Source organism: Talpa occidentalis, unplaced genomic scaffold (genome assembly GCF_014898055.3).
Source record: "Talpa occidentalis isolate TD23 unplaced genomic scaffold, MPIMG_talOcc4v2.1 talOcc4.12, whole genome shotgun sequence".
In the NCBI taxonomy this organism is placed as follows: domain Eukaryota; kingdom Metazoa; phylum Chordata; class Mammalia; order Eulipotyphla; family Talpidae; genus Talpa; species Talpa occidentalis.
The window spans coordinates 61,569,449-61,594,933 of record NW_023601212.1 but is presented as its reverse complement, the minus strand read 5'-3'; the positions used below and the strand labels follow the sequence as shown (position 1 = coordinate 61,594,933).

The 25,485-nt window shown below is 37.9% G+C and overlaps 1 protein-coding gene and 1 long non-coding RNA gene across 8 annotated transcripts in view; one reads left to right on the top strand and one right to left on the bottom strand.

Moving 5' to 3' along the window:
- The window catches only part of LOC119241293 (uncharacterized), a 39,277-nt gene extending 26,408 nt beyond the window's left edge, over positions 1–12,869 (top strand). The window contains exons 4-5 of the long non-coding RNA XR_008551168.1: positions 8,942–9,010; positions 12,058–12,869. This is a non-coding gene — a long non-coding RNA (uncharacterized LOC119241293). The remainder of the gene's footprint in view (positions 1–8,941; positions 9,011–12,057) is intronic.
- The window catches only part of VAMP4 (vesicle associated membrane protein 4), a 42,091-nt gene extending 17,270 nt beyond the window's left edge, over positions 1–24,821 (bottom strand). For 2 of the 7 annotated variants that reach the window (XM_037506486.2, XM_037506482.2), the window contains exons 1-7: positions 24,680–24,821; positions 20,522–20,634; positions 16,387–16,433; positions 13,199–13,249; positions 8,478–8,578; positions 7,486–7,565; positions 2,200–2,251 (exon numbers count right to left, since the gene is read on the bottom strand). In XM_037506486.2, the coding sequence (XP_037362383.1) occupies positions 2,200–2,251; positions 7,486–7,565; positions 8,478–8,578; positions 13,199–13,249; positions 16,387–16,433; positions 20,522–20,587 (397 nt within the window). In that variant the 5' untranslated portion in view covers positions 20,588–20,634; positions 24,680–24,821. Of the gene's footprint in view, positions 1–78; positions 677–2,199; positions 2,252–7,485; positions 7,566–8,477; positions 8,579–13,198; positions 13,250–16,386; positions 16,434–20,521; positions 20,635–23,475; positions 24,221–24,571; positions 24,655–24,679 lie in introns of those variants that run through there. The other 5 variants (XM_054693477.1, XM_054693478.1, XM_037506488.1 and 2 more) reach the window with 5 other exon arrangements.
- Positions 24,822–25,485: the final 664 nt, after the last annotated feature.

Sequence of the window (25,485 nt, the reverse complement as noted above, 5' to 3'; positions counted from 1 at the left end):
CCATATTATGCTTTCACACTGTTTAAATGTCCCATTTCCATAATCCAAATGCCAAAAAATTAGTACACATTCCCTTATACAGTCAAAAATAGGTTTGCTGGAATGTTTTTAGTTATAGCTAAAGGTAAGCAACATTTACAACATTTAGCTTTTGTTACACCCATAAATATGTGGAAATTGCTTGCAAAACAATTGAGAAGAATCTTGCAAATACTGCCAGAATGCATCTTTTTAGCATAATGACTTATATTTTACATAGGCCTGCTGACTGCTAGAATGACCTCATCTTAATGCAGTAATGCAAGTCCTTAGGCCATTAAAATCACATTATGAAATATTATCAACTTTTATATACACAAATAATGTACACAAATAATGAACTGACAAGTATCTAGTTTCAAATTAGATCCTTGAAATATGGCAAATAGAAAGGCTGGTTATCTTTGCCTTAAACATAATTATTAAAAGCACATTTTGTTAGACAGGAAGAAGATAAATGGACATTCTCAATGCTCCAATTTGAAGTGATACTTGCCTCTTACTTTCTTGAAAAAGAAGTTTTGAAAGTTATATACATCGATTTCATTTAAATTATTCAGCAATCTTTTATTGTCCCAGATTTTGTTTAATGAAGATCTTTCATCAAATCAAGTATGGTATTTAATAACTATACAAACTGCAAGATAAAAAAAAATCAAAATCAGATCATATTCATTCATATTCTATGTTAGAAATAATCCTATTTGGAAATGGAAAATGAGAACTGAACTTTTGAGATAGTAGATAAATGGAAATGGAAAAACACATGTATCATTAAACAACCTATGTGTATAACATTAGCATTTTCATCAAATACATTATTGCATAAACCCTAGCATACAGCTGGTAAAATATTTAATAACATGGGGAAATAATCATATAAGTATCTTAGTTTTTAATTAAAGTATATGCTCTTTTAAGTTTTTTCCTATCAGTTATATCAACAGAAACCATCTGTGTGGTAATATTATAGTTAAATTATGTCTTTATGCTATTCCACATTTTCCAAATTGTACACTGTAAATATATGGTTGGTTCTTGTTTGCAAAAGTTATGTTCTATGAAATCACCGCAAACAATGAGCGAATACTGAAACATTGCCCCTAGGGGAAACAGGTTAAATTCTTGTGTGCCTCTGGCTACATTTTTATTAATACGAAGCCTTGTTTCATATATTTCTGTTTAAAGATAACATATTTAATATATACTGCTGATTCATTAACACTGAACTCACCGTCAGCAACACTATAACTCATGCCTTTAGTGAAGCTTATGTACTTTTTCTGTAAGGAACATCACAGCCATCCTGTGCTTAGCAACACTAGAGAGCACTACAATACTTGGTCATTTATTGAAATCATCAATAAAATGCACAAAAATGTAAGAAATGTGGCACTAAATAGACTGTGAAGGACACTTATTTTAAGAGCTGAAACTAGAAGGCAGAGCATGGTCTCACCGGACATTAGCAGGTTGTGTGCCATGAACACAACACATGGCTGCAAAAGCCCTTTAAGTATTGATCAAGGCTAGCTAGCAGGTGAATTCACAAACACAGAATCCACAAAACTTTTCTTCTGTTGAAAATTTCTCTGGTGATTCTCTTTTTAAAATGGTTATCTTGGGCCGCTTTCTAAATCTTTGCAAAAATTCAGCAATGGAGCAAAGGAGACATTAAAAGTGAACTGACCTTGAAGAGATTATTAAGGAAGGACAAGAGCTTATGCTTTAATTGAGACTGAAATCAGGGTCAAATACCAAACATTAATCTGGAGAATTTCTAGTTTGTCCTTCAAACACAGTATTATGAAATGCAAGTACCTGTACTGTAAGTTAGTAATAAACAGAAAACGAGTGTAATGCTCTGGCGTTAACAATAGATAGATGTGACCTTGAACCAAACAGACAGTCCTGTGGGTGGAGAGAGGGGACTGAATGGAATTCTTTGAGAATCTGATAAAAGATATACAGACGCTCCCCCCATAAAAGCATATACATGCTCTATGGATTCTAGGTTCTGAGATCCTAAGTAGGGTCAGAAGTCATTGCCCTATCCTGACATTAGTGAGTATGGGTCAACTGAAAGTAAATTCAAAAGGGAATTAAAATGAACTCTAACAAATGATAACCCTCCCTGCCAGTAATCTGGTAAATACTTACCGATAATCACTACCAAAAGGATAACAGCAACCAAAGCCATGATGGCTTTTATCTGCAACACACAAAAAGGCAAGAAAGATATTAACATCTGACTCATGCTGCTTACTGCATTATAATAATTCCTCAAACAAGCTCATTTCTTGAAAAGTTGTCCATTTTTTTCCTCATGAACTTGCAGAGTTCTCCAAATTCAAGGGCTGCTTGCTTGGATTTTGCTGTTCAAGCTTGTATTGCACAGCAAACAGTAATAACTGGAGACTCCAAAGGCCTGGACTTGGTCAGTCTGATTTCTCATGCTTATTTCTTTTTTTTCCCTTAAGATTTATTTATTTATACATACAAGAGCTGGGGAACAGCCCAGAGGTTTGAGGAGTGAGAGGATTCACCAGAGACAGAGTGGGAAGCAGAACAGGCAAACTGACTGAAATACACTGCTGAGGGGAGCAGTGAGCGAGCCAGGAGGGGTCTGTTGCGCCATGTGGGTAGCTCCCTGACTGGACAAGGAAACTCGTGCTGTAGAGGCTGCGGATTTGCCTCATAATGCTGTGCTTAACCCCTTGCGCCACCTGGGAGGCCCTCTAATGCTAATGCTTATTTCTAATGAGACCAAGAAAAGTACATATTTTAGCATCTGTTCAATACTGTCATGATTGATATCTGATACAAATGGATTTATATATCGATACAAATATACAACATTGATATCTGATACAAATGGATTTTTAACACCATTCTCAAAGTGCATGAAAATTCTGTTTGTCTATTTTCTTGGCATTTTAATCTCTTTAGAAATATAAGATTTTGGGTCTCCCTGGTGGCGCAGGTGGTTAAGCATCGCACTGTGAAGCCGACCACACACTTTGCAGCATGGGTTCAATCCCGGCTGGCCGGGGAGAAACCCACACGGCACGGCAGACCTCTGCTATCTTGCCCGCTGCTCCCCTCAGCAGTGTACTTTGTCAGTCCACTTGTTCTGCTCCCCATGCTGTCTCTGGTGCTGTCACCCCCGCACATCTGGCCTGTACCCCAGTTCTTGTATAAATAAATAATCTTAAAAAATATAAGATTCTTCATGAATAACCTCATTTAACAACTTGCATAGGAGTACTGTATATGTCAGCTTCAAAAAGGAGAAACTAAGATTAATGCTGGTTAACATTTTAAGCTCATGTTTCTCCATATAAAATTCATGTTCACCATTTAATGCTAAAATGCATAAGTAACACTGATTTCATTTTTAAAGAATTCCAATCAGTAAAAACTGTTTTCATTACTGATTAAAGATAGTTCTTTCAGAAAGTTACCTGTTATTATAAAAAGATGAGTATCACAAACAGCAGAGTAGCTAATGAAACATTTCCAAAATAGAACTACTGGAGATATTCTATGGCATATTTATGATAATAACCAGAAAATACATAGAAACCTTACAATTTGGATACCAGTGCTTGTTAAAGATAACCAAAACATGTAGAAACAGATCCAATGGACTATATAGGAAGTACATTTTCAGTAGGTATATGGGTTCACACTATACTAGAAACTGAAGTGCAGCAGATCCTTAGCAGCATTTTGTTCAACATCATTTTATGTTATGAGAAAAAAATTCCTAGCCAGGGTCAATTGTGTGGCTTGCAGTTCTCCATAGGTGAGTTTTCTCTAAGTGCTCCGGTTTTCTTCCAAATCCCAAATATGTGCATGTTTGGTTCAGTGGTGTGTCTAAGCTGTCCCAGTCTGAGTATGTCTGTGCATGTGCCCTGTGATGGAAGGGAGTCCTGAGCAAGGTGGTGACTCAACTTGTGCTCTGAGCTGCTGGCATAGGTTCTGGTCACCTCAACTCTGAACTGGAACAAATGGGCTAGAAAATGAATGACTGAATATGTTTGGGGTCTTTACATGATGTTAATGTGACTAGAAATATGTCCCAAGAGCTAAATTCCTATTTATATCAATTACCCAATGGTCAGCTGGTTTCATTATATAGTCAGGCATTGCTTGAGGATGTTTCGACAGAAATGAACCACCTGTACAATGTTGGTCACAATAGGTTACATCAATAATCTAGATCTGCAGTAGGCTGCATTATGCACCTGCATTATTTAATTACATGCTATAACATTCACATGATCATGAAATTACTTAATGACACATTTCTCAGAATTTATCCTTGGTAAGTGGTGTGTGACTATATGTTGTTTCAAGTAAAACTGCAGCTTCCAAGAAGCTATTAACACATTGAAGACTTATACTTTAATGATTTTAGTGACAAAGTGATAGCACTATACGGAAGCTTTGCATCCTTTGTAACCTGAAACATTACTAATTTTGAAAAATGATACTAATTTTTCAACTTTACCCAAAACACATTAATTTGCACTAGGCTTAAAATTTAAATGGAAATATCAGTGTTAATTTTAAAAATATTTCACTAATTTTCTTCACTGGATTTCTAACAATGGCCAGAAAATGTTTTAAAACCAAAAATGGCAGTAATGTATTTGTGCATGTCCAAAATTCTCTTCCAAATGACAAACAAAATCTGTAAAGAGCCTCTTAGATATTTAGAAGTCGGATTAGTGTTACAATTTCAAAAGGCAAATTTTATTCTATATAAAATTCATTTTGATGAATTTTGAGAACTATATAGTAGAAACCACCTTGATCACACTCTGTGAAATTTCACCACTCCAAAAGTCCCTGCACACCCTGTTGTAGTCAACTCTAGCCACTACCTTAGTCACTGGTAATCTCTGACCTGTTTTCTCATCCTATATTTCTTTTCTTAAAGCTCTTCCTAAAGGGTAGGCATAGGGAGTGACACAAACTGTCTAAAAATATAATTTAAAAATGTAATTGTTTCCCTTTAAAGCATACAATTCCTCTGAGCTAAACCAAATAAAACACAATCAAAATCTTTAGATAAGTGCCTTTTACCTAGGTTTTTTTTAGCCTTATTAATCATCTTTCTGTGGCTACATGGACCTTTGTTCTTCCAAACAAGTCTAAACAATAGAACATTCTGACAGAATTAGAAACACTTAAAGAAAATAGAACATTTACATTGTAGACAAGGGAAACAAAAGAAGTTTCTTCCTCAGTTCTATTTCTGAAACTAAAGAGTTTCAACACGTAGACAAGTAAACCAAGGTAACTCTTGGAAGAAATTCTTTGCATATGGCAAAGTCAAATTTAGAAAGTTATTGTTAAATTTGAGACTAAAAATGATTTTCAACAAAGTAAAAAATTACAATCAGAAGGAAAAAGATTTGCTCACATGATATTGAATTTTCCATAAGATCTTACAAGAAACCTGTTATATGGTTAGAAGTCATACATAATTTAAGGGATAAATTCATTTCTATAAAATGTTTTGCAGAAATGTTTATGACTCATTTTTTCCTTAAATTTATTTTTCTGGAATAATGAGGGAAAGTAGGATTTTGCTTAGCCCCATTTGCTGTAATAGATTCTGACATGAAACTGCTTTTATTTTGTCCCTTTTCAACAGAAAATTATATATTTTTTCTAACTTCTTATCTTTTTAATATCTTTATATATAGGTTATTACAAGAAGGTACTGATAAATTTAAAAAGAATTAGTATTTCTTATGAGGTAAAGGTACTAAAGTATTAATCAAATGTGGATTACTTTTTTGGGCATAAAACTTTAGTTAGCTATAATTTTTTTTTTAAAGATTTATTTATTTTATACAAGAACTGGGATCAGAAGAAGTAGCATGGGAGGGTGAGAGAATTCACCAGAGACAGAGTGGGGAGCAGAACAGGCAGACTGACCGAAGACACTGCTGAGGGGAGCAGCGGGTGAGGCAGAAGAGGTCTGCTGCGCCCATGTGGGAATCTCCCTGGCCGGCAGGGTATCGAATCAGCGCTGCACTCAACCCACTGTGCCACCAGGGAGACCCTATAATTTTTTAATGGTTTACAACACTGTATGTGATTCAGAGGCATAGGATCACACCTCCTCAGATGCATGTCCTCACATCACACAATCCAGGCACCCAGCGTCCTCCACTATTGTCCATTGTGGCCCCTTCCCACTGTGTTTTCCTCCTCCTTCCCCTTGTGTAGCCTCTATTCCACAGTCAGTATTCTAGGGTTTGTTACTGGTTTGGTTTCATCTGATCCTATGTTTTCTTTATATTCCACATATAAGTGAAACCATCCAGTGTATATTTTTTTTGATTATTTCGCTTACCGTATCTCTCACGTTGCATGTAATTGCAAATGGCAAGAGTTCATCTTTTTATTACAGTTGAGTAATATTTCATTATGTATAAATACATTTTTATTTATTTTATTTTTGTGTAGAAGAACTGGGGTTTAGGCCAGAGATTCAGGGGTGAGAGGATTCACCAGACACAGAGTGGGGAGCAGAACAGGAGGATTTACTGAAATACTCTGCTAAGGGGAGCAGCAGGCGAGACAGGAGAGGTCTGCTGCGCCATATGTGGGTTAGCTCCCTGGCTAGGGATTGAACTCAGGCCTCAGTGCTGATACTTAATCCCTAGGTCACCAGGGAGGTCCTATACCACATTTTTCTAGTCTGCCCCTCTGCCATCAGACATTTAGGTTGTTTCTATAACTTGGCTATTGTAATGAGTGCTGCAATGAACATAGTTGTGTATATATCCCTTTGATTAGCATTTCTGCATTCTTGGGGTAGATACCTAGGAGTGTGATTGCTGGATCATATGGAAGTTCTATCTTTTAATATTTTTGAGAAACCTCCAAAATGTGGATTTATTAATTTTTTAAAAGATTTATTTATTTATACAAGAACCGGGGTACAGGCCAGATGTGCGGGAGGGTGAGAGGACCTACCAGAGACAGAGCAGGGAGCAGAACAGGCAGACTGATGAAACACACTGCTGAAAGGAGCAGCAGACGATACAGGAGAGGTCTGCCTCACCATGTGGGGCCCAAGCCGGCCAGCCGGGATAGAACCGGCGCTGCAGAGGCTGCAGACAGCTTCACAGCACAGCACTCAACCGCCTACGCCACCAGGGGAGGCCCAATGTGGATTATTTATTATAAAGAAATCCATGAAAACATCCTTTTAGGCATTGCATTAGTTACTCCTGTCCCCAAAACAATTAGAGAATATTTACCGAATGCCTACTATGACCAGCTTCAGAAAATGTGTTAATAAGCAAAATAGCTGTAGTTCCTGTCCTCAGAGGTTGTCTAGAGTTACTTTTCTCTTCATGTCTTTCAACAGCACTTGAGATGCTGACCAATCTACCTGATATTTTTTGATTTACTTACTTTGCATCCACGCCACCACATTTGCCTTCGAAGTTGTTTGGATCTTTTGCTAAAAGCAGTTGCATTATCCAATAAGCTTTCTATATCACATAGAGGATGGAGAGAAGAATTAAACGACATAACAGGATTCTTTTATCTAGTCACACAAAGACAAGAAAATATTAATTTCTACTTCTGCGAATTTATTCCCTTTTAAGTATAAGCATGAAAACAACATCCTCCTTTTCCTCCACCCACAAACTCTGGCATTCTGTTTTGTTAATAGAACAAAGAGCAAGATGATACTGATGAAATCTTCCCAGAGCCTCAATGCTTTCAAATTAGCTTATAAATTTTGATAAGAATATACTCTTTAAAAATTCAAATGTTTCATACATCTATAGAAAAAAAAATTTATATGGCAAAAGTTAGATCTTAGAAGGTATAAAAATGATTTAAGCAAAACAATAAATTTTAAGTGACTAAGTAAAAAAAGTGGTTAAATGAGTTTTTTGGTGAGACAAGTCCTGTCAAGGATTTATAGGAATTCAGTCATTTATCATCATTCAAACAACCTGAAGCTTAATATGTGCAAGGAACTGTTAGAAGTACAGAGACTGACATTTGTCAGTAGAGAAAGGTCAAGTGACCAGAGAAAGCATAAGATGAAAATATCAAATAATTCAAAGTTTTGAGGAGTTGCTAGACCTCTTCTTAAGATAATGAAATAAAGTATATATCAACATAACAGATCTAAAGAAAATAATAACACTTCAATAATTTTTAAATTTTCCGTTCTCAACAATTAAGAAACAATATGATTAAAAGTGAGCAAAATAAAAACACTAAAATCATAAATTTAAGAATCAGAAATTCAAGAACAACATGCTATTTTCTTAAGCCAAGATTCTTAAACTTTGGCTAAATAGCAAGAAGAAAAACTATCAAAACATAAACTAATATCAATAAAGCTAATCATCAATAATATCAATAAATATATGAAGTATCTGTACCTGATTTGTCCTGTAGTTCATCTAGTCTCTCCCCTCTTTCAATTACCTTTGTAATATTTTCTTGCATGACATCAATAACTTCATCCACCTGATTCTGAACACTAATTTAAAAAAAATTAAGTTATTCTTTTAAAAACTTCAAAATTTTTCAAACTTTCACTTAAACATGATAGAAAATAAATTCGTAAGAGAATTAGTCAACTATAAAATTTTAAGACTTGGTAGCAATTGTCTTCCATTTTAGGGCTTGAGTACTCATAATTAAAGTAGGATATAAATAAAAGTAATGATATAAATTATGATATAATTTATATATCATTATAAATGACTCATTATGATATAAATGAAAGTAATGGTGAACTTAGTTTATTTTTAGCACTGTTTCTGCAAATTACTGTCACAGTGCTCTGTAACTTCTGAATTTAGTAAAACAGATTGACTCTAATAAGTTTTATTTTCAATAGGCTATTGAGGCATTATAGCTGCAACCTGCCCTTGCTGTGGTTCATACATTAACAAAGGAGTCTTCTCAGGTATGTTAGAAGCTTATGAAAAAATAAGTTTCCAAAAAGGAAATGTATGTTACTGTCTACAAAACACTCAACGGATATAATTGCATACTTATGAGTCTCCTCTTAAGCAGAGTTTATTTTAGGAAAACTGGCAACACTTTGGAAGGTTTTTATTTTTATTTATTTTTTAAAGATTTATTTATGCAAACAAGAATTGGGGTACATGCCAGAGGTGAGAGGATTCACCAGAGACAGTGGGGAACAGAACAGGCAGATCTACTGAAATACACTCCTCACGGGAGCAGCGGGTGAGACAGGAGGTCTGCTGTGCCATGTGGGTAGCTCCCTGGCAGCCAGGAACTCATGCTGCACTCAGAGGCTGTGGATAGCTTCATAGTGCTGTGCTTAACCTCTTACGCCACCATGGAGGACCCTTGGAAGGTTTTTAAAGTGCCCATGAAGGAGGAAAGAGGAAAAAACTGTTTTGCTGTTTAAATGAAAATGATTACCTCCTTTATATTGGGTGATATGGGCCTATTCTGCCAAATTTCATACTATTCAATGAATATATAACTAAGTTTAAAAAGTTTATAATTGGCTTTCAGCTGCCAACTCTTCAAGAATTACCACCAGAATATGTTTAGTTTTTCTGTTGCTCCAGTCAATAAAATTAAACTAAATTATAAAATAAGTCATGCCAGTGAAATATTTAAAAGTAAACTGAACTCATGCTTATAACTCAAACTGTTTAAAATGCCCTTCATTACTAGCAGAACAGTACATTTCAGGCTGTCTGAATTCTAAGTGTGTCTGTGTATATAATTACATGTACATGTTTTAAATAAGGATAAGCAATTGTTGCTTCTAGTTGGGGAATTGTGTTATCACCTGAAGAGCTTTTCACAATACAGACATACTTCTTCTCTGCCACCCACTGTACACTTTATTCCCCAAAATAGCCTAACGAATTAGATTAGCACATATGGACATGAGTAATTTTGAAAAGGGTTCTCTCTCCTTTTCCTATCAATGAAGTTTTATCTTCAAAGTGTGCTTTAAAACAAAATGCCCATTTAGACATCGGTGGGTTCAGAAGAATTCCCAGATCCAAGTAATAATTACTGTCACCTCCCTCCCATGTTAAAACTAGTAAATATGCCCACTGACTATGCAGACATAGCCTATAAGGTTCATCATAGTTGCTACAGTGTGCCTTCCACACAGTATGTTACTGATAGAGGCTGAAAAGCAACCACGTTGGGAATGTAGAATTCTCAGTCCAAACAGTCTGAAAGAGTCCCTGAATCCCTATGAATTCCTTCTATAAGATAGAACATCACTAGCTCTCTGCTTAGGTGACTAGAACAATGGCAAAATACTTCAACTAATAAATTTATAATGTGATAGCGCTGAGACTTACCCCTATGCCACCAGGGAGGCTCCTAATTAATGAATTTATAAATAAGAGCCTACTATGTCCTGTTCTAGGCACTGGGAAAACAATGAATAAAAATGTAAAATAGGTCCCTCTTATCTGTAGGGTAAGTATAAAGGGCAGGGGCTCTGGATTCAGACACAGGCTCTTGGATTTGCAAGCCAGCTCTATCACTTACTATTTATGTGGCTGTGCAAGCATCTTTGGGCCTCATTTTCTCACCTTTAAAATGAAGATGATAATCTCTCACTTTTGATAATTAGATGTGACAGTGTTTATTAAACACTTAGCACAGTGCCTAACACTCAAGCATGTGTTTAGCAGTGTCAGTACTCTTCCATTAAGAAAAACCGCATTCTGGAACCAACATCCCTTATTAAAGAAAATAATTCACTGTTAACAGCCCCATCTTGTGGTCCTTGAAAGTATTGTTGACATAGAATTTTTTAAACTATGTTATATTTAAAGCCATACACACACAGTTACAATGTAGAACATTCCTTGGCCTTTCAACTGGTAGGTTCAAGACTACAGTTAGGAAAGTGTCCCTACCTCTGGCAGAGAATAAATTCACTAGAGTGGCAAAGGAAACATTCCAAAAACCATAATTTTTATGTAGCTATGTGAATATTTAAAATCACTTTCCAAAACAATCTTCTTGAAAAGTAATGTTAACATGCCCAACAAGGAAAAATACTGCAGCCTATAAGGAAATGTTATAATTAAATGGTAATAACCTAACATTCACTAACCCTAGCATTTTGGTCACTATAATCTCAGGGGTTTGTCCATGGCAAGTTGTGCTCTACTGTGTTGGGCACACACATTTGTATCATCCCTGGTTAGTAAGCTTTCATGAGGTTGTGGATACAAGATTTAATCTGTGTTGATATTACTGACCACCTTCAGTTCTAGAGTAAGAGCCATGGGACTTAATTCCTTGCCATTCTAAAATTCTGTGATCACCAAAATTATTGTAATTACACATTCATGTGTATGTGTATTTGGCAATTACTAACAAAGACATATACCCTGCGATGTCCACTTTGTACAAGTGACAGTAATTTTTGGGATTCAGCTCAACAGTCAACTCAAGAGACTGTACTCAGTAGCTGCTCGCTCTGCAAGGACATCAGACAGGAAACTAAGCATACTGCCAAAACAAATACCAGGTGTCATCAGTATTGGTATAAGAGAACAAGACCAGGTAGATGGATACAGAAGTCACTCTGGCTCAGCAGAGGGGAACAGCTCTGCTAACAAAAAATAGTAATTGTGAATGCCTTCTGATCATTCTAAAACATGGGCCAATGAATGGCTTGTGAGGCTTTCTTCCCTAAAAACCTGTCTTAAACAAGTTCTACTACCTCTGAGATTATGTTGAGGTCTGCTGCAGGGGTCTATCTGCAGACTAGAGAAACCACTTAGATGCAGTCTAGAATTGGCACCTTTGTCACAGGATTTCCCATAACTCATTGTAGCCACACCACCCCTTTTGTTTTGGTATCATTGTTTTTGGTGTGTGGGGCAAGTACCCAGGGAGCTGGTACCTTTGGCTGCTTCTCTTTTTACTAAGTAAGTAATTAACTGTCTGAATCTAAGTGGCTCCTTTCATCTTCACTGGCCAAAGCAGATGCTTGAAGCAGCAAGAGACTCTTCTGTTGGCCTTGAAGAAACAAGCACCCCACGTACTACAGCTGCAAAGGCATGAATTCTGTCAACAACCACCTGAACTTGGTCCAGAGCATCAATGAGATCACAGGTCTGGTGACACAATGATTGCAGGCTTCTGAGACCCTGTAGAGAGCGCCTACCTAAGCAGTGACTGAAATCCATCTAGACTCAGGGAAAAAATGTGGGATGATTATATGGGTTGCTTCTGGCTACTAAGTTGATGGTAATTTGTTTACACAGCAATAGAAAATGAAAACATTATCTAGTACTCAAATCAATTTGTTGGTTCAGTACTTTGGAATCCATTAGTTATGAGTGGATTAAGTGTGGGCTAGCTGACAAGAACTCAGGTATCTCAACAGTAACTAGATACCCCATGTACCCTTCCCAAAATGTGTCAGCTATATCCAGAGTTAGGGAGGCAACAAGTTCTCTGTAGATCCTGAACTTGGGTAATTCAGTTTATCGTCCATAGTTAGCCTTTATAGCTTAATCAGTTTCCAGGGCTGCAACTTGCATCAATTCCTTCTTGTCATGATTCATATCCTTCTAACATTAGATCCAGTCACTATAGCATTACCCATCATATACCACCAACTATGTAGAAAACATGTAAACTGAAAATCAGCCATAAGATTTAAGATTATAGATAAAAATTTCTGATAGTAGATAGTACAGTATCACTTTGAAAATGGAAATAAAGCTGTAGCTTTACACCAAAACAGATCTTATTTAGGCTAAATGCATTTGACATCAGGTAACCAAGTTCAGTAATACCAACAGCCAGGAATTACATTTCCTTTGCTATTATTCAGAGGCAGCTGCATGAAATTAAAAATCATTGGGTTTTTGAAACCCATTAGTTATATTAAGTCTACATCAAGATGGGGCAAATTTTTTTCTGTAAACATACATTTTAGATTTCTGTCACAATTACTCGACTGTGCCATAAGAAAAACAGGTATGGCTGTGTTTGTAAATAAAACTATTTACAAAAACAGGCAGTAACCAGATTTGGCTCACACGCTGTATGTTACCAACCCCTGTTCTACATAGAAATATAGTAATCATTTAAACAAAGGACTATCTCAGGAACTTACTGCTTAATTTTATCATTTCTAGGTCCAAATCTTGGTCCAGATGGCCCCCTTCTGAAAACAAAATCACATACGTATTAGCAATAAGGGCATTAAAAAAATAGAACACACACTCAAGCTGAATTATAGACATGCATTAGTCATTTATCATAGGAACCACACTTTACAGTATTGCTGAAACTGAATGATATACAATCATGTCCGTATTTCACTGGTACATAGTGTTGGCGACAATTAACTTAATTCTGAATGTTACAACTTTCAGAGAAATTATGGGCTTATATAACCCTTAGTCATACAGTTGTTTTAATCATTAAACTAACATACTAAAGTGGCAATAATTGAGTAGTTATGAACAATTATGAATAGTTTTATGATCAATTATAAAATGCAGGCCATACAACTCACTTTAAATTTCAGTTATGATGAAATGCTGACTATCAGAGGTCGGTACAGAGAAAAATCCATTCAAAACTAAAACGTTTTAAGTTGGTTTTTGATGATTCATTTTCAGCTTACCAACATAGCAAATATAAGCGTCTATGAAAAATCAACATTTCTCAAATTATCTATTATAGTTAATACCACTTTAACTTACCCATTTTAATATCCTGGAAGTGAAAACCTTTGAATATTTTAATGATTATTCTGAAAATAGAGTATTTGACAAAACTCAAAAGTAGATTCTCTATCAAACCCTAACTCCCCTGCTCCTACCGCTCTCAGAAGCTCTGTTCTATTTTGTTCTCTATGAACTGTGAATTTGACTACTCTAGGTACCTCATAACTAGAATTATGTGACCATCTTATTTCCTTAGCATAATTTAAGACTCATCAATTTTATAATTATGTCAGAATTTTCCTTTTAAGACTGAGTAATAGGGGCCTCCCCGGTGGCGCAGCGGTTGAGCGCTGGGTTGCGAAGCTGCCCTCAGCCTCTGCAGCAACGGTTGGATCCCTGGCCACCGGGCGAGGGTCCCACATGGCGCGTAGACCTCTCCTGCCGCCCACTGCTCCCCTCAGCAGTGTACTTTGTCAGTCTGCCTGCTCTGCTCTCCTCTCTGGTGAATTCTCTCACCCTCCCGCGCTTCTGACTGTACCCAATGCTTGTATGAATAAATAAATCTTTAAAAAAAAAAAAGACTGAGTAATATTCCACTAAATATAAATACTGTCTTTTGTTTACCCATTCCTTCACAGATGGATACCTGGGTTGCATCCACCTTTTGGCTATTGTGAATAAAGCTACTATGAACATTAATGTTAATTTTTAGAAGCTATTTCAAGAACTTTCTCCCTTTGAGAGCCACAGGCTATGGAAGCTGCATTTTGAACAAGTATGCTGGGTTTGTCGTCACACCCTTTTGAAGATGTATAGTATTATTCAGGAATGGGACTCCTGTTACACTATTGATCTGAAAAGTTCTGTTTCTCACACAAATATTAACTTACATTCAGGTAATCACTTATTTAACCAAAAAACCTGGTCTTCTGTTGAATATGGAGTTCCTTTTTTTTAAAAAAAAAAAAAGATTTATTTATACAAGAACTGGGGTACAGGCCAGAGGCACGGGAGGGTGAGAGGATTCACCAGAGACAGAGTAGGGAGCATAACAGATGAATTTACTGAGATACACTGCTGAGGGGAGCAGCGGGCGAGACAGAAGAGGTCTGCTGTGCCATGTGGGTATCTCCCTGGCCAGCCAGGAATTGAACCCGCAATTAGAGGGTTGCGGACAGCTTCACAGTGCTGCGCTCAACCCACTGTGCCACTGGGGAGGCCCTGGAGTTCCTTTTTAACACATAGCTACTCTAGTCTGAGGCTTCTCACTGTCATTGGCATTGTGAGCAGTTCTGTGACTATGGAAATTTTATCGTCTACAGGAAATTACTTCCTACTTTATCTGACCTTTCTTCCAAAAAATGATTTCCTATTTTTTGTCCATTGTTTCATGCTGCCAATTATTTTCTATTAAAAAAAGCCTCTACCAAGAAATTCACGTAACAAAAGTAGTAGTAAATGTTTGTTCTTGGGCATATCCTCCACATCAATCTCCAGAGAAAAGTCCTATAAGAATGTTATCCTACCTAATTTTGCAAATACAAATCAAGGTCTTTGAGAGCCCTTACCAATCATAATTACAATCAAACTACAATCATAACTACAATCAGGTCAATTAGACAAAGTAACAAAGGCAATTCAATGGGCGGAAAGGATAATTTCATCAGATGATGGATCAATTGGATAGCCAAATGCTGAAAAGTATTATTCTCACCCTTAACTATATATAAAAATTAGCTTAACACAGATAATAGACCTAAATGTAAAAGCCAAAACCATACAATTCCTAGGAAAAAGAAGAATCTTAGTGACCTTGGTTGGGCTTGGCAAAGATTTCTTAAATAAGCAAAAACTCTTTTAAAAAATTTAATGGAGTGATTAAATTGGGGTGGTAGTAAATATTAGTATATGTATGACAACAAACTGTATACATAAAAAACCCTTAAATTTAAAATTCAGCAAAAAAATTTTAACATGTAATTCATAAAAGAATGGCAAATATATATGACCTTCAAATTAAATTTGAATACAAATTAAATGAATACAAATTAATTTGAATACAAATTAATGAATATAAATTAAAACCATGTTTGGAAAACAGCTGTAAATATACACTAATCACTCCACTCCTAAGTATTATCCAAGAGAAAGCATATGTCCACACAAAACCATATATACATAAATGTTTATATAGTAGCTTTATTCATAATAGCTAAAAACTAGAAGTATCCCAAATATTCATCAATAAGTGAATGGATGACTGAACTGCAGTACATTCATACAATAGAATGTACTCAACTAAAAACCTACTGACACATGTAACAGCATGGATGAATCACAAAATAATTATGCTTGAGTAAATCAAACCAGCAAAGTACACTGTATGATTCCACTCGTAAAAAATTCTAGAAAATGCAAACTATAGTTAGAGGATGCAGATCAATTATTGCCTGAGTACTAGGAGAGTGAGAAATTACCAATGAGTATGAGGAAACATCTGAGATGATATTTATATTCATTATTTGAGTTTGGTGATAATTTCACAGGTATTCATGTCAAAATTCACTGTGTATTTTATAGGCATTTCATTATATGTCAATTATACCCTAATAAAGTATTAAAAACTTACAGAAAAAAATCTTCTTCTTCATCTGAATCATCTTCCAAAAGATTTCTCTGTCAAAAAATAGAGGGAAAAACTCAGTTTTCAGAGTCAGAGGACTTACAGTCTGCCAGAGAGAAGTAATGAAACAAGTTCTATGCTGGTAAAATTTGAGTTCCAAATTCAGAAACAAACTGCATGCTCTACGCTAAAAAAGGAAAGATGTGGAACCACATATATGAAACACATTTGCATGTTCTTTAGAGAAAATGGTATCATAAATACAAGAATCTTAAAACTGACAAGGGAAAAAGGTCACAGAAACTGGTGGAATAGGGAACTTCAGGCAGTGTTAAAGTCCCTCTCCTTCCTCTTTCCTTCCCATCTTTCTCCTTCCTCTTGCTTTCTAATCTTACCATCTCTTAATGGTAAGCCAGGTGGCAAAGGAGAAATGTAAGTGTGGAGGCCAACTCTAGCATCAGAGAGAACAGAGGTAGGGTTGGAATTGAGAGACAAGGGCTTAATAATGGGCACAGTTCCCAACTACTAGCAACTTAGTCCACAAACAGCTGTCTTTACACTTACCTTCTAAGATGCAACTATTTTCCTTAACAAGATGGTGCCATCCTCCCCTCCAAAGGAGAAAATAAAAGTTCAAAAAGGCCCATAAAAAAGAACAAAGCCAGATCTTTTCAGTATATAAAATCTCAAACAGCACATAACCTGTATCTTTAGGGAGCCATTATTCCACATCCTAACCCCTGTAACCTATGCATGGCAAAAACTACGCAGACATGATTACGTCAAAGATCTTCAAATAGGATCATTATGGATTATTTGTATGGAACTAATGTAATTTTAAGAGCTCGTAAAAAGGGTAGGCAGAGGTGTCACAGAGATTGGAAGATGTTGCACTGTTGTCTTTAAAGATGTAGAAATGGGTCAAAAAGGACAGGCAGAGGCTAGGAAACGCAAGGGCACAGATTTTTCCCCAGAAGGAACACAGCCCTATTGGCACCTTGATTATTTGGCCCATTAAGACCCATTTTGGGCTATGGGTCAGCAGAACTTTAAGATAATAAAACCTTTTTTAAGTATGCAGTAATTTGAAACAACAGGACACAAATACACTACCCACGTACCTTTTCTGAGGAAATTACTCAAAGAATTACACCAGTCACAAAGAAAATTAAATCAGAACAAAGAGCTTAAAACAATATGACCAAGAATCGAATATTATGTGTTGTCAAATCTAAATGGATGATGACAATGTGATTGTGTACTATAACTTATAGTTCTTGAAAAGAAAAGGCATGTAAGGAAAAACTTTCAAAAATTCTCATTTAACAAAATCCAGAATCTGAAAGTGGGAAAGTAAAGTGGGGAAATAAAAGCAGAGTAACATGTTCATCTTAGGGGGCGGAGGAGTACAAGGGACAAGTGGGACTAGAATGAAAAAGGGAAACAATGGAAGGGGCGAGGTTTTTGGTTTGTAGGTGAACACAGATGTAAACAAATACTGTTGAAATATACTTAATAGAGAGGGGAAGAGGGAGAAAAGAAGGAATTTTTTTTACTGCCCAGTAGGGTGGGGAGAAGAAAAATGATTTGGAAAACATCGAGAAATATGACAATCTGTGTAATAATATATAATAGAGTAGGAAAATGAAAACAGCATTAATTCAAATACACTTATCCTTTATATGGTAGGCACTGTTAAAAATGTTTCCTCTGAGATCAGGAACAAGGTAAGGATCACTCTCATCACTACTATGCAAAATAGCCAGAAGTCCTAGTCAAAGCAATTAGATAAGTATATAAAATGTATTCAAATTGGAAAGGAAGAAGTAACGTTATTATTCTTACAGATAACATAATATACATAGGAAATCCCAAAACTCCAGTAAAAAGCTACTAGGGATAATAAATGACTATTAGGGATAATAAATGACTACAGTAAAAGTGGCAGACTACAAAATTAGTATATAAAAATCTGGCTGCAATCTATTGCAAACTAGCAGAGAAATCAGAAAAGCAATCCCATTTGCAACCACATCAAAAAGAATTAAATACATTGGAATAATGTTAATGCAATAAGTGAAAGATTTGTACATGGAAAACTCTAAGAAGTAGAAGACACAAAGAGGTGGAAAGATATTCCATATTCATAGACTGGAAGATTTAACATAGTTAAAATGGTTATATTACCAATGCAATATACAGGTTAAATGTAATCCCTATCAAAATCCTAACAGAAATAAACCAAAAAGCAAGAAATTTTTTTTTAAGATTTATTTATTCATACAAGAACTGGGGTACAGGCCAGAGGTGTTGGGGGTGAGAGGGCTCACCAGAGACAGAGCGGGGAACAGAACAGGTGGACTGAATGAAATACACTGCTGAGGGGAGCAGCGGGAGGGCCAGGCCTGGCCGGGGATGGAACTCGTGCTGCGGTGGCTGTGGACAGCTTCACAAGTTGCATTTCAACCCCTAGTGCCGCCGGAGAGGCCCAAAGTCATGAAATTTGTTCAAAAACAGCAAAGTCCCCAAACAGCAAAAACAGTCTGGGGTGAGGTTGGGTGAGGGGAGCATGAAAATGGTCTCTGAGATCAGTGGAACAGAACTGAGAGCCCAGAAATAAACTGGTACATAAATGGAACAATAAAATTTATGAAAAAAGGAAATGAGAGCAGATAACAGAGCATGGATTGTCTGTTAAAATTGGACAGCCCCATGCAAAAGAACAAAACTAGACCACTATCTAAATACTATACACAAAATTTAACTCAAAATGAATTAGACCTGGATGTTAACATGTGAAACCATAAAACACATAGAAGAAAATATATGCTCCTTGACATCAGCCTTAGACAAGTCTCCGAGGACTTGATTCCATCAGCAAGGAAAACAAAAGCAAAAATAAACAAATGGTACCATATCAAAGTAAAAAACTTCTGCATAAAAGATACTGTCATCAAAATGAAGACACCCTACTAAATGGGAGAAGATATTTACATATCATATGTACAATAAGAGGTTAAGTATACAAAATATATAAAAAACTCACAACTCAAAACCAAAAAACAAATAGATTAAAAATGGGCAGAAAATATAAACACACACTTCTCCAAATAAGATACATAGATGGCCAACAGGCATTGAAAAGATGTTCAGCTCTTATTATTGAGGGAACAAAACAATATATTACCTCACACCTGTGAGAATAGCTATCATCCAACAGACAAGAAACAAGTACTGAAATGATGTGGAAAGAAGGGAAGCCTTGTGTACTGTTGGTAGAAATGTAAATTGGTGCAGCTATTAAAAATAGTATGGAGATTAAAAGCAGAAATTTGGTATGATCCAATTATTCCATTATTCCACTTTTGGATGTTTACCTGAAAGATACAAAAACACTAATTTGGAGAGAAATATGCACCCCCATGTTTACTGCAGCATTATTTACAATAGCCAAGAGCTGGAAACCATCTAAGTTATCAACAGATGAATGGTCAAAAAGATACGGTACATATACCTACTACTACTATTAAAAAAAAGCTATAATAAAGATAAAATATTACTATTTGCAGCAATGTAGACTGACCTAGAGGGTACTATACTTCATGAAATAAGTCAGACAGAGAGAGACAAAAACCATAAGATCTTATTCATATGTGGTATATAGAGAAACCAACAAATGGATGAACTAAAGAAAAGTTAAATTTTTAGACTATAAGGCCAATTAGTGGCTATCAGATGAGTGGGTAAACAGTGTAAAAGGAGGAGGACAGACTTGGGACTTTAAATGGTGAACTTAATGTAGTATAAACACATACTGATTTTTACTGATACACGTCTGAAACTTACATGATTTTATAATGCAATGTTACTTCAATTAAAAAAAATCTGAATTCTAACCACATTTGGCTCTAGAGTTCTGAATGAGAATTTGTGTATTTGTACAAATTCCCTCTGAAAAACCAAAGTTGTGAGCATAATTTGACAATGAAAGTGGTATTCAGTTGAGTCACCAATCTAAGTAAGAAAACAAATAGAATTAGAATATAGCAAAAACCCTGAGGATTTTCCAAAACACATTAAAAAAAGAAAGAGAAGCATATTTTCTATTTTTCTCTTTTAAAGCTTACAATTCTGAACTTACCCTTTCACTTTTCACAGAACCAGTAACATCATCATCATTTAGGTGACGCTTGAATTTGGGAGGCATATTTTTCACTCACGAAATAACTTCTCAGTAGAACACGTATTCACCACCTTAAAGAGAAAATAAACTTAATCAGATTTGACACTTTGGGTATAAGTTAAAGCCCTTTGGAATATAAGGTCCTATGTGATAGGCTCCCCCTTCATTTTTTCTTTTTCTTTTTTTTTTAAAGATTTACTTATTTATACATACATACAAGAACTGGGGTATAGGCCAGAATTGTGGGGGGTGAGAGGATTCACCAGAGACAGAACGGGGAACAGAACAGGCAGATCTACTGAAATACACTGCTGAGGGGAGCAGCAGGCGAGTTAGGAGAGGTCTGCTGCGCCATGTGGGCAGCTCCCTAGCTGGGGATGGAACTTGTGTGGCCATGACTGTGGACAGCTTTATAGGTTGTGCCCCAACCCCCTGCGCCACCAGGGAGGACCCCCCCCCCTTCATTTTTCTGACTTCACCTACTCCCTGCTCATTTGCTACACTCAAATGTTCCTGGCCTCCATGCTAGGCCTCAAATCTTAATAGTTAAAACCGTGAGAAAATGGATGTAGCCTTCTTAAAAGAATATGAGGTTCTTATAAAATCAAAGAGCAGATTATACAGGAGAGGGAAAAAAGATAGTCTCCTGAAATTGACATAAAATGCTTTAAGATTATAACTTGGCATAAAGTCAGGATACTTTCAGTTCGCTCACTTTCATTTACTACATTAAAACAGCAATTACAGGGCCTCCCTGGTGGTGCAAGGGGTTAAGCACCTCACTATGAAGCAATCCGCAGCCACTGAAGCATGAGTTCAATCCCCGGCCTGCGAGGGAGCAATCCACATGGCGCAGCAGACCTCTCCTGTCTCCCCTGCTGCTCCCCTCAGCAGTGTATTTCAGTACATCTGCCTGTTCTGCTCCCCACTCTGTCTCTGGTGAATCTTCTTCCCTCCCCAACCCCCCCCCCCTACTTCTGGCCTACACCCCTTGTATGCATAAATAAAAATAAAACAATTTTTTTTGCTACCTAAGTAATAACTCTAGAATTTTATCTTTTATAAAATTTCTGTCCAGGGCATCCTGCCCATTTTATTCCTCATATTTTGATTTCAGACTAATCCATTCATGGGGAAGAGAGGTCATAGGAGACAGAAGATGATAGGGTGCCAGCACTAAAGTTTTGGTGGAGACTTATGGATATAAAGTTGTACTCACCAAATTATACAGTAATGTAAAACTAATGACAAATCGATAAAAAGAGTAATGCATTCATGAAGAAATGTTACAGAATGCATGGAAAAACAGGTGACAAAGGGAGCAATGAAGAACTTGACCTTTTAATTACACCTGTATTTTACTTATATTTAAAACCCTACAAAAGGGAAGCCTCAACAACCCAAAGCAGGGCCTCCCTGGTGGTGCAAGGGGTTAAGACACCAACCTATGAAGCTGTCTGCAGCCACTGCAGCACAAGTTCAATCCCCCAGCCAGCCAGGGGGCAACCCACATGACACAACAGACCTCTCTTGACTCGCCCACTGCTCCCCTCAGCAGTGTACTTTGGTCAATCTGCCTGTTCTGTTCCCCAATCTGTCTCTGGTGAATCCTCTTAACCCCCACACCTCTGGCCAGTACCCCGGCTCTTATATGCATATATAAATCTTTAAAAGAAAAAAAAAAAGCAAATACAAGACAGATGTAGGTTCCATCTCCCCAAAAGAAAAAGACTTTGCTCAGCATGCCCAGAGTAGGCCTCTAGAAACCATGACATGAAAACTAGAGGTCAATCAAGGCCCTGTGAGCATTATCCTTACTTAAAGAATGCAGATCATTTTAGGTTGAGAATAGTAAAGACCCTAAAGAATAGTAAAGACCCTAAAGGTTAGGAGAAGCTTCTGTCCTTGCCTAAATTCTTTGCCATCACTAACTGAAGAGATACCTAAAAGAATGTAGTTTGGAGGGTCTCATGGAGTTGTTTATCAGTGAATAGGTGCCCTCTATCTAAGAATCTCATCTTTACTCTTCAAGATGAGGATACCATTCCCCTCTTTTCAGTCATCTGAAGTTTCTTCTTTCTTCTTGACACCCCATGACCCTAAATGCAAGATAAATATTCCTGTTGTGTTTCATTATCTTTTAGAATTTACAACCATGTAAATTCTCCATCAGTATTCAAATAGATCCTTTGCTCCACCTGATGTTGTTTTGATTGTTTGTCCAGTCAAAGAAGAACCCGGGGTTGGGAGGTTTCGGATAATTTTCTTTGCTCCCAAAGACTTACGTATTTATGAAACATACAGCAAAACTACACATAAACCCCACAGTCAGCTCCCATAATCTAAGGATTAGCCTCATGACAGTAAGAAACCTGTGTCTGACAAACAGAAAAGCCCTCAGCAAAGCAGCAGGAAGATTAAACCACAGGGTAACTAATGATATCTATACCAAACAACTAGTAGAAATAAATCATGCTCAGAAACTAAATAGATACAGGTTAGATAGAAATTAGGTAGATATACTCTAAGAGTTCTCGTGTAAAAAATTCATATGGGGGCCTCCCTGGTGGTGCAAGGGGTTAAGCACAGCACTATGAAGCAATCCGCAGCCTCTGCAGCATGAGTTCAATCCTCACCCAGCTAGGCAGCAACCCACATGGCGCGCACACTTCTCCTGCCACGCCCGCTGCTCCCCTCAGCAGTGTACTTCGGTCCTTCTGCCTGTTCTGCTCCCCACTCTGGCTCTGGTGAGTTCTCTCACCCTCCCACACTTGTGACTGTACCCAGTGCTTGTATAAATAAATAAATCTTTAAAAAAAAATATGAATAGTTAAAAACAAAACAACAGACCCAAAATGGAGTCACCTATGCTAAGTCCCACTTGCCAATCCCAGATTTAATTGTAGTTTTACCTCTCCCAGAGATGTCAATAAGGAAGAGCTTGATGAGCCAGTTAGGTTATCTGGCTGATAAATCTCTGCCATCCCCTAAAGAAAAGTAGCCCTGTAATAACCAAACGTTTTTTGCCTACTTTAACTTTCTTCTTTCTGCTCCCTTTTGGCTATAAAAGCCTTTGATTTTGTACAACTCCTTCCAGCTCCTTTCCAGCTGCTAGAAACTGGATGCCATCTGAATAGTCAATTTTTGCTCAGATAAACTAAAAAAAAATTTAATATCCCTCGGCTTATCTTTCAATAGAATTCAGATGCCTGTGTCTAGGTATATATGAAACAAGAGCCTTCATGATGCATTCCGACATTGAGGTTGGGAAACCAATACCCAAATCACTTCTAAAAGGTCACATCACCCAATTATGCCCTCATCAGATCTTTCTAATTTCATGTAGATTTTTTTTGAAAAAGTGGTGTATTCTCTAAGTAACTATACATAATAAACTTGTAACCTATTCAATCCAAGCTGTGCTGTTTGTTTTTTTTTTTTTTTTAACAAACCCTAGTTGCAAAACCACCACCAAAAAAAATCTATGTATTTCATTTCACAAGAAGCTTGAATCTAGGCAGAAGGTTCCCTTTTCCCAGCCTCCATTCCCCTTTCTCAGTCCTCTTCCTCATCTTTCATCAGCAGTCTTGCTCCGTGCGGGTTCACGATAATAAAGTGACCGGGATGGACACAGCCTGGAGGTGTTATTCACACAACCTGCGAAAGTGTAATGATTCACCTCACCTGCCCGTCCCTAGGAACGCAGCAGGGTTGGCGCTCTTTCCCCAGAGCCTTCAAATGAAAACAAACCCACCTCTTTCGGCAAGTAGCTTGGTTCACCCCGTCCCCCGCCCGCACCCCAACTGTCGCATCAGGCCACGTCCCCCAACATCTGCTCCTAAGTCTGGCCTTTTCTGCCCCAATAACCCACTCAGATTCCGGACCGCCTCCCACTCTTCTCAAACCTTCCCCCCTCGCCCAGAGCCCCCTTCCATCGCTTTCCCCTCCCACCACCGCCCCCCAACCGCCCCCCCAGGTCATCCCCCAGGTCGTCCTTCCTCTGCATACCCCAACCAGACCCTCAGGCTTTTCCACTGGGGGGCCCCTGACAGCCGCCCCCTCCTCCAGTGCCCCGGCCGGACGCGGACGTTGGGGGAGGCGAAGCGGGGGCGTCACCTCCGTTTCCTTTCTTCCTAATGCCAGACACTCTGTCAGGAACCAGGCCGGCGCCAGTACCTGAGGCTCCCGGGGAGCTCCCGGCAGCGCTCCGGGGCGGGCCGCGCGGGGCGGGCGGGGGAAGGAGCTGGCAGCCGCGGAGGAAGGCGGGGAGCACAGGCAGTGGGCGCGGATTCCGCGTCGGCCGCTCCGCCGCTGCAGCGCCCCCGCTCATCCAGCCGATCGGCGCTCAGGGCGGAGGGGGCGGGGCCAAGCTGCAGATCGTCGAGCGAGTCGATTTCGCCCTCCGCTCTCCGCCTAGAGGCCTCCCTGGCGGAGGCGGGGTTTGGGACTGTGTCCCCGGGATCCAATTGGACTTCGAGGGCGGAAGAACCGCTTCCGGTTCTCGAGGTCCGGGCTGGCACCCAGAGTGCATAGAGAGCAGATCGTAAGAGAAGGAGGAGGAGGAAACTTTGAAAAGCCTGCTTGATGGTTGGGGTTCAGGAAGCGTTAGGAAGGTGGTGCTTTTGTTGCAGAAATAAATTCTGGCCTTTTACCCAGGCAGGGGAAGAACAAGTGGTACTTCAGGAATGGTGAGGGCAGGAGAAGCTTTATTATTCATGCATGAGGTCCCAGACCTGGGTAGTCCCATATAAGCTCCTTTAGGTAAGCTCATCTAGATAGGCTTTAGAGAAGCAAAACTTGTTGTTTACATTTACTTTGCATTATTTATTGCACAAGACCTATGATTTTTTTTTTAGCAGGATACAGGAAAGATTTCATTTGCTTAGCTGTTGCCTTTCACTCTCTGCATGGTGCATTCCGGA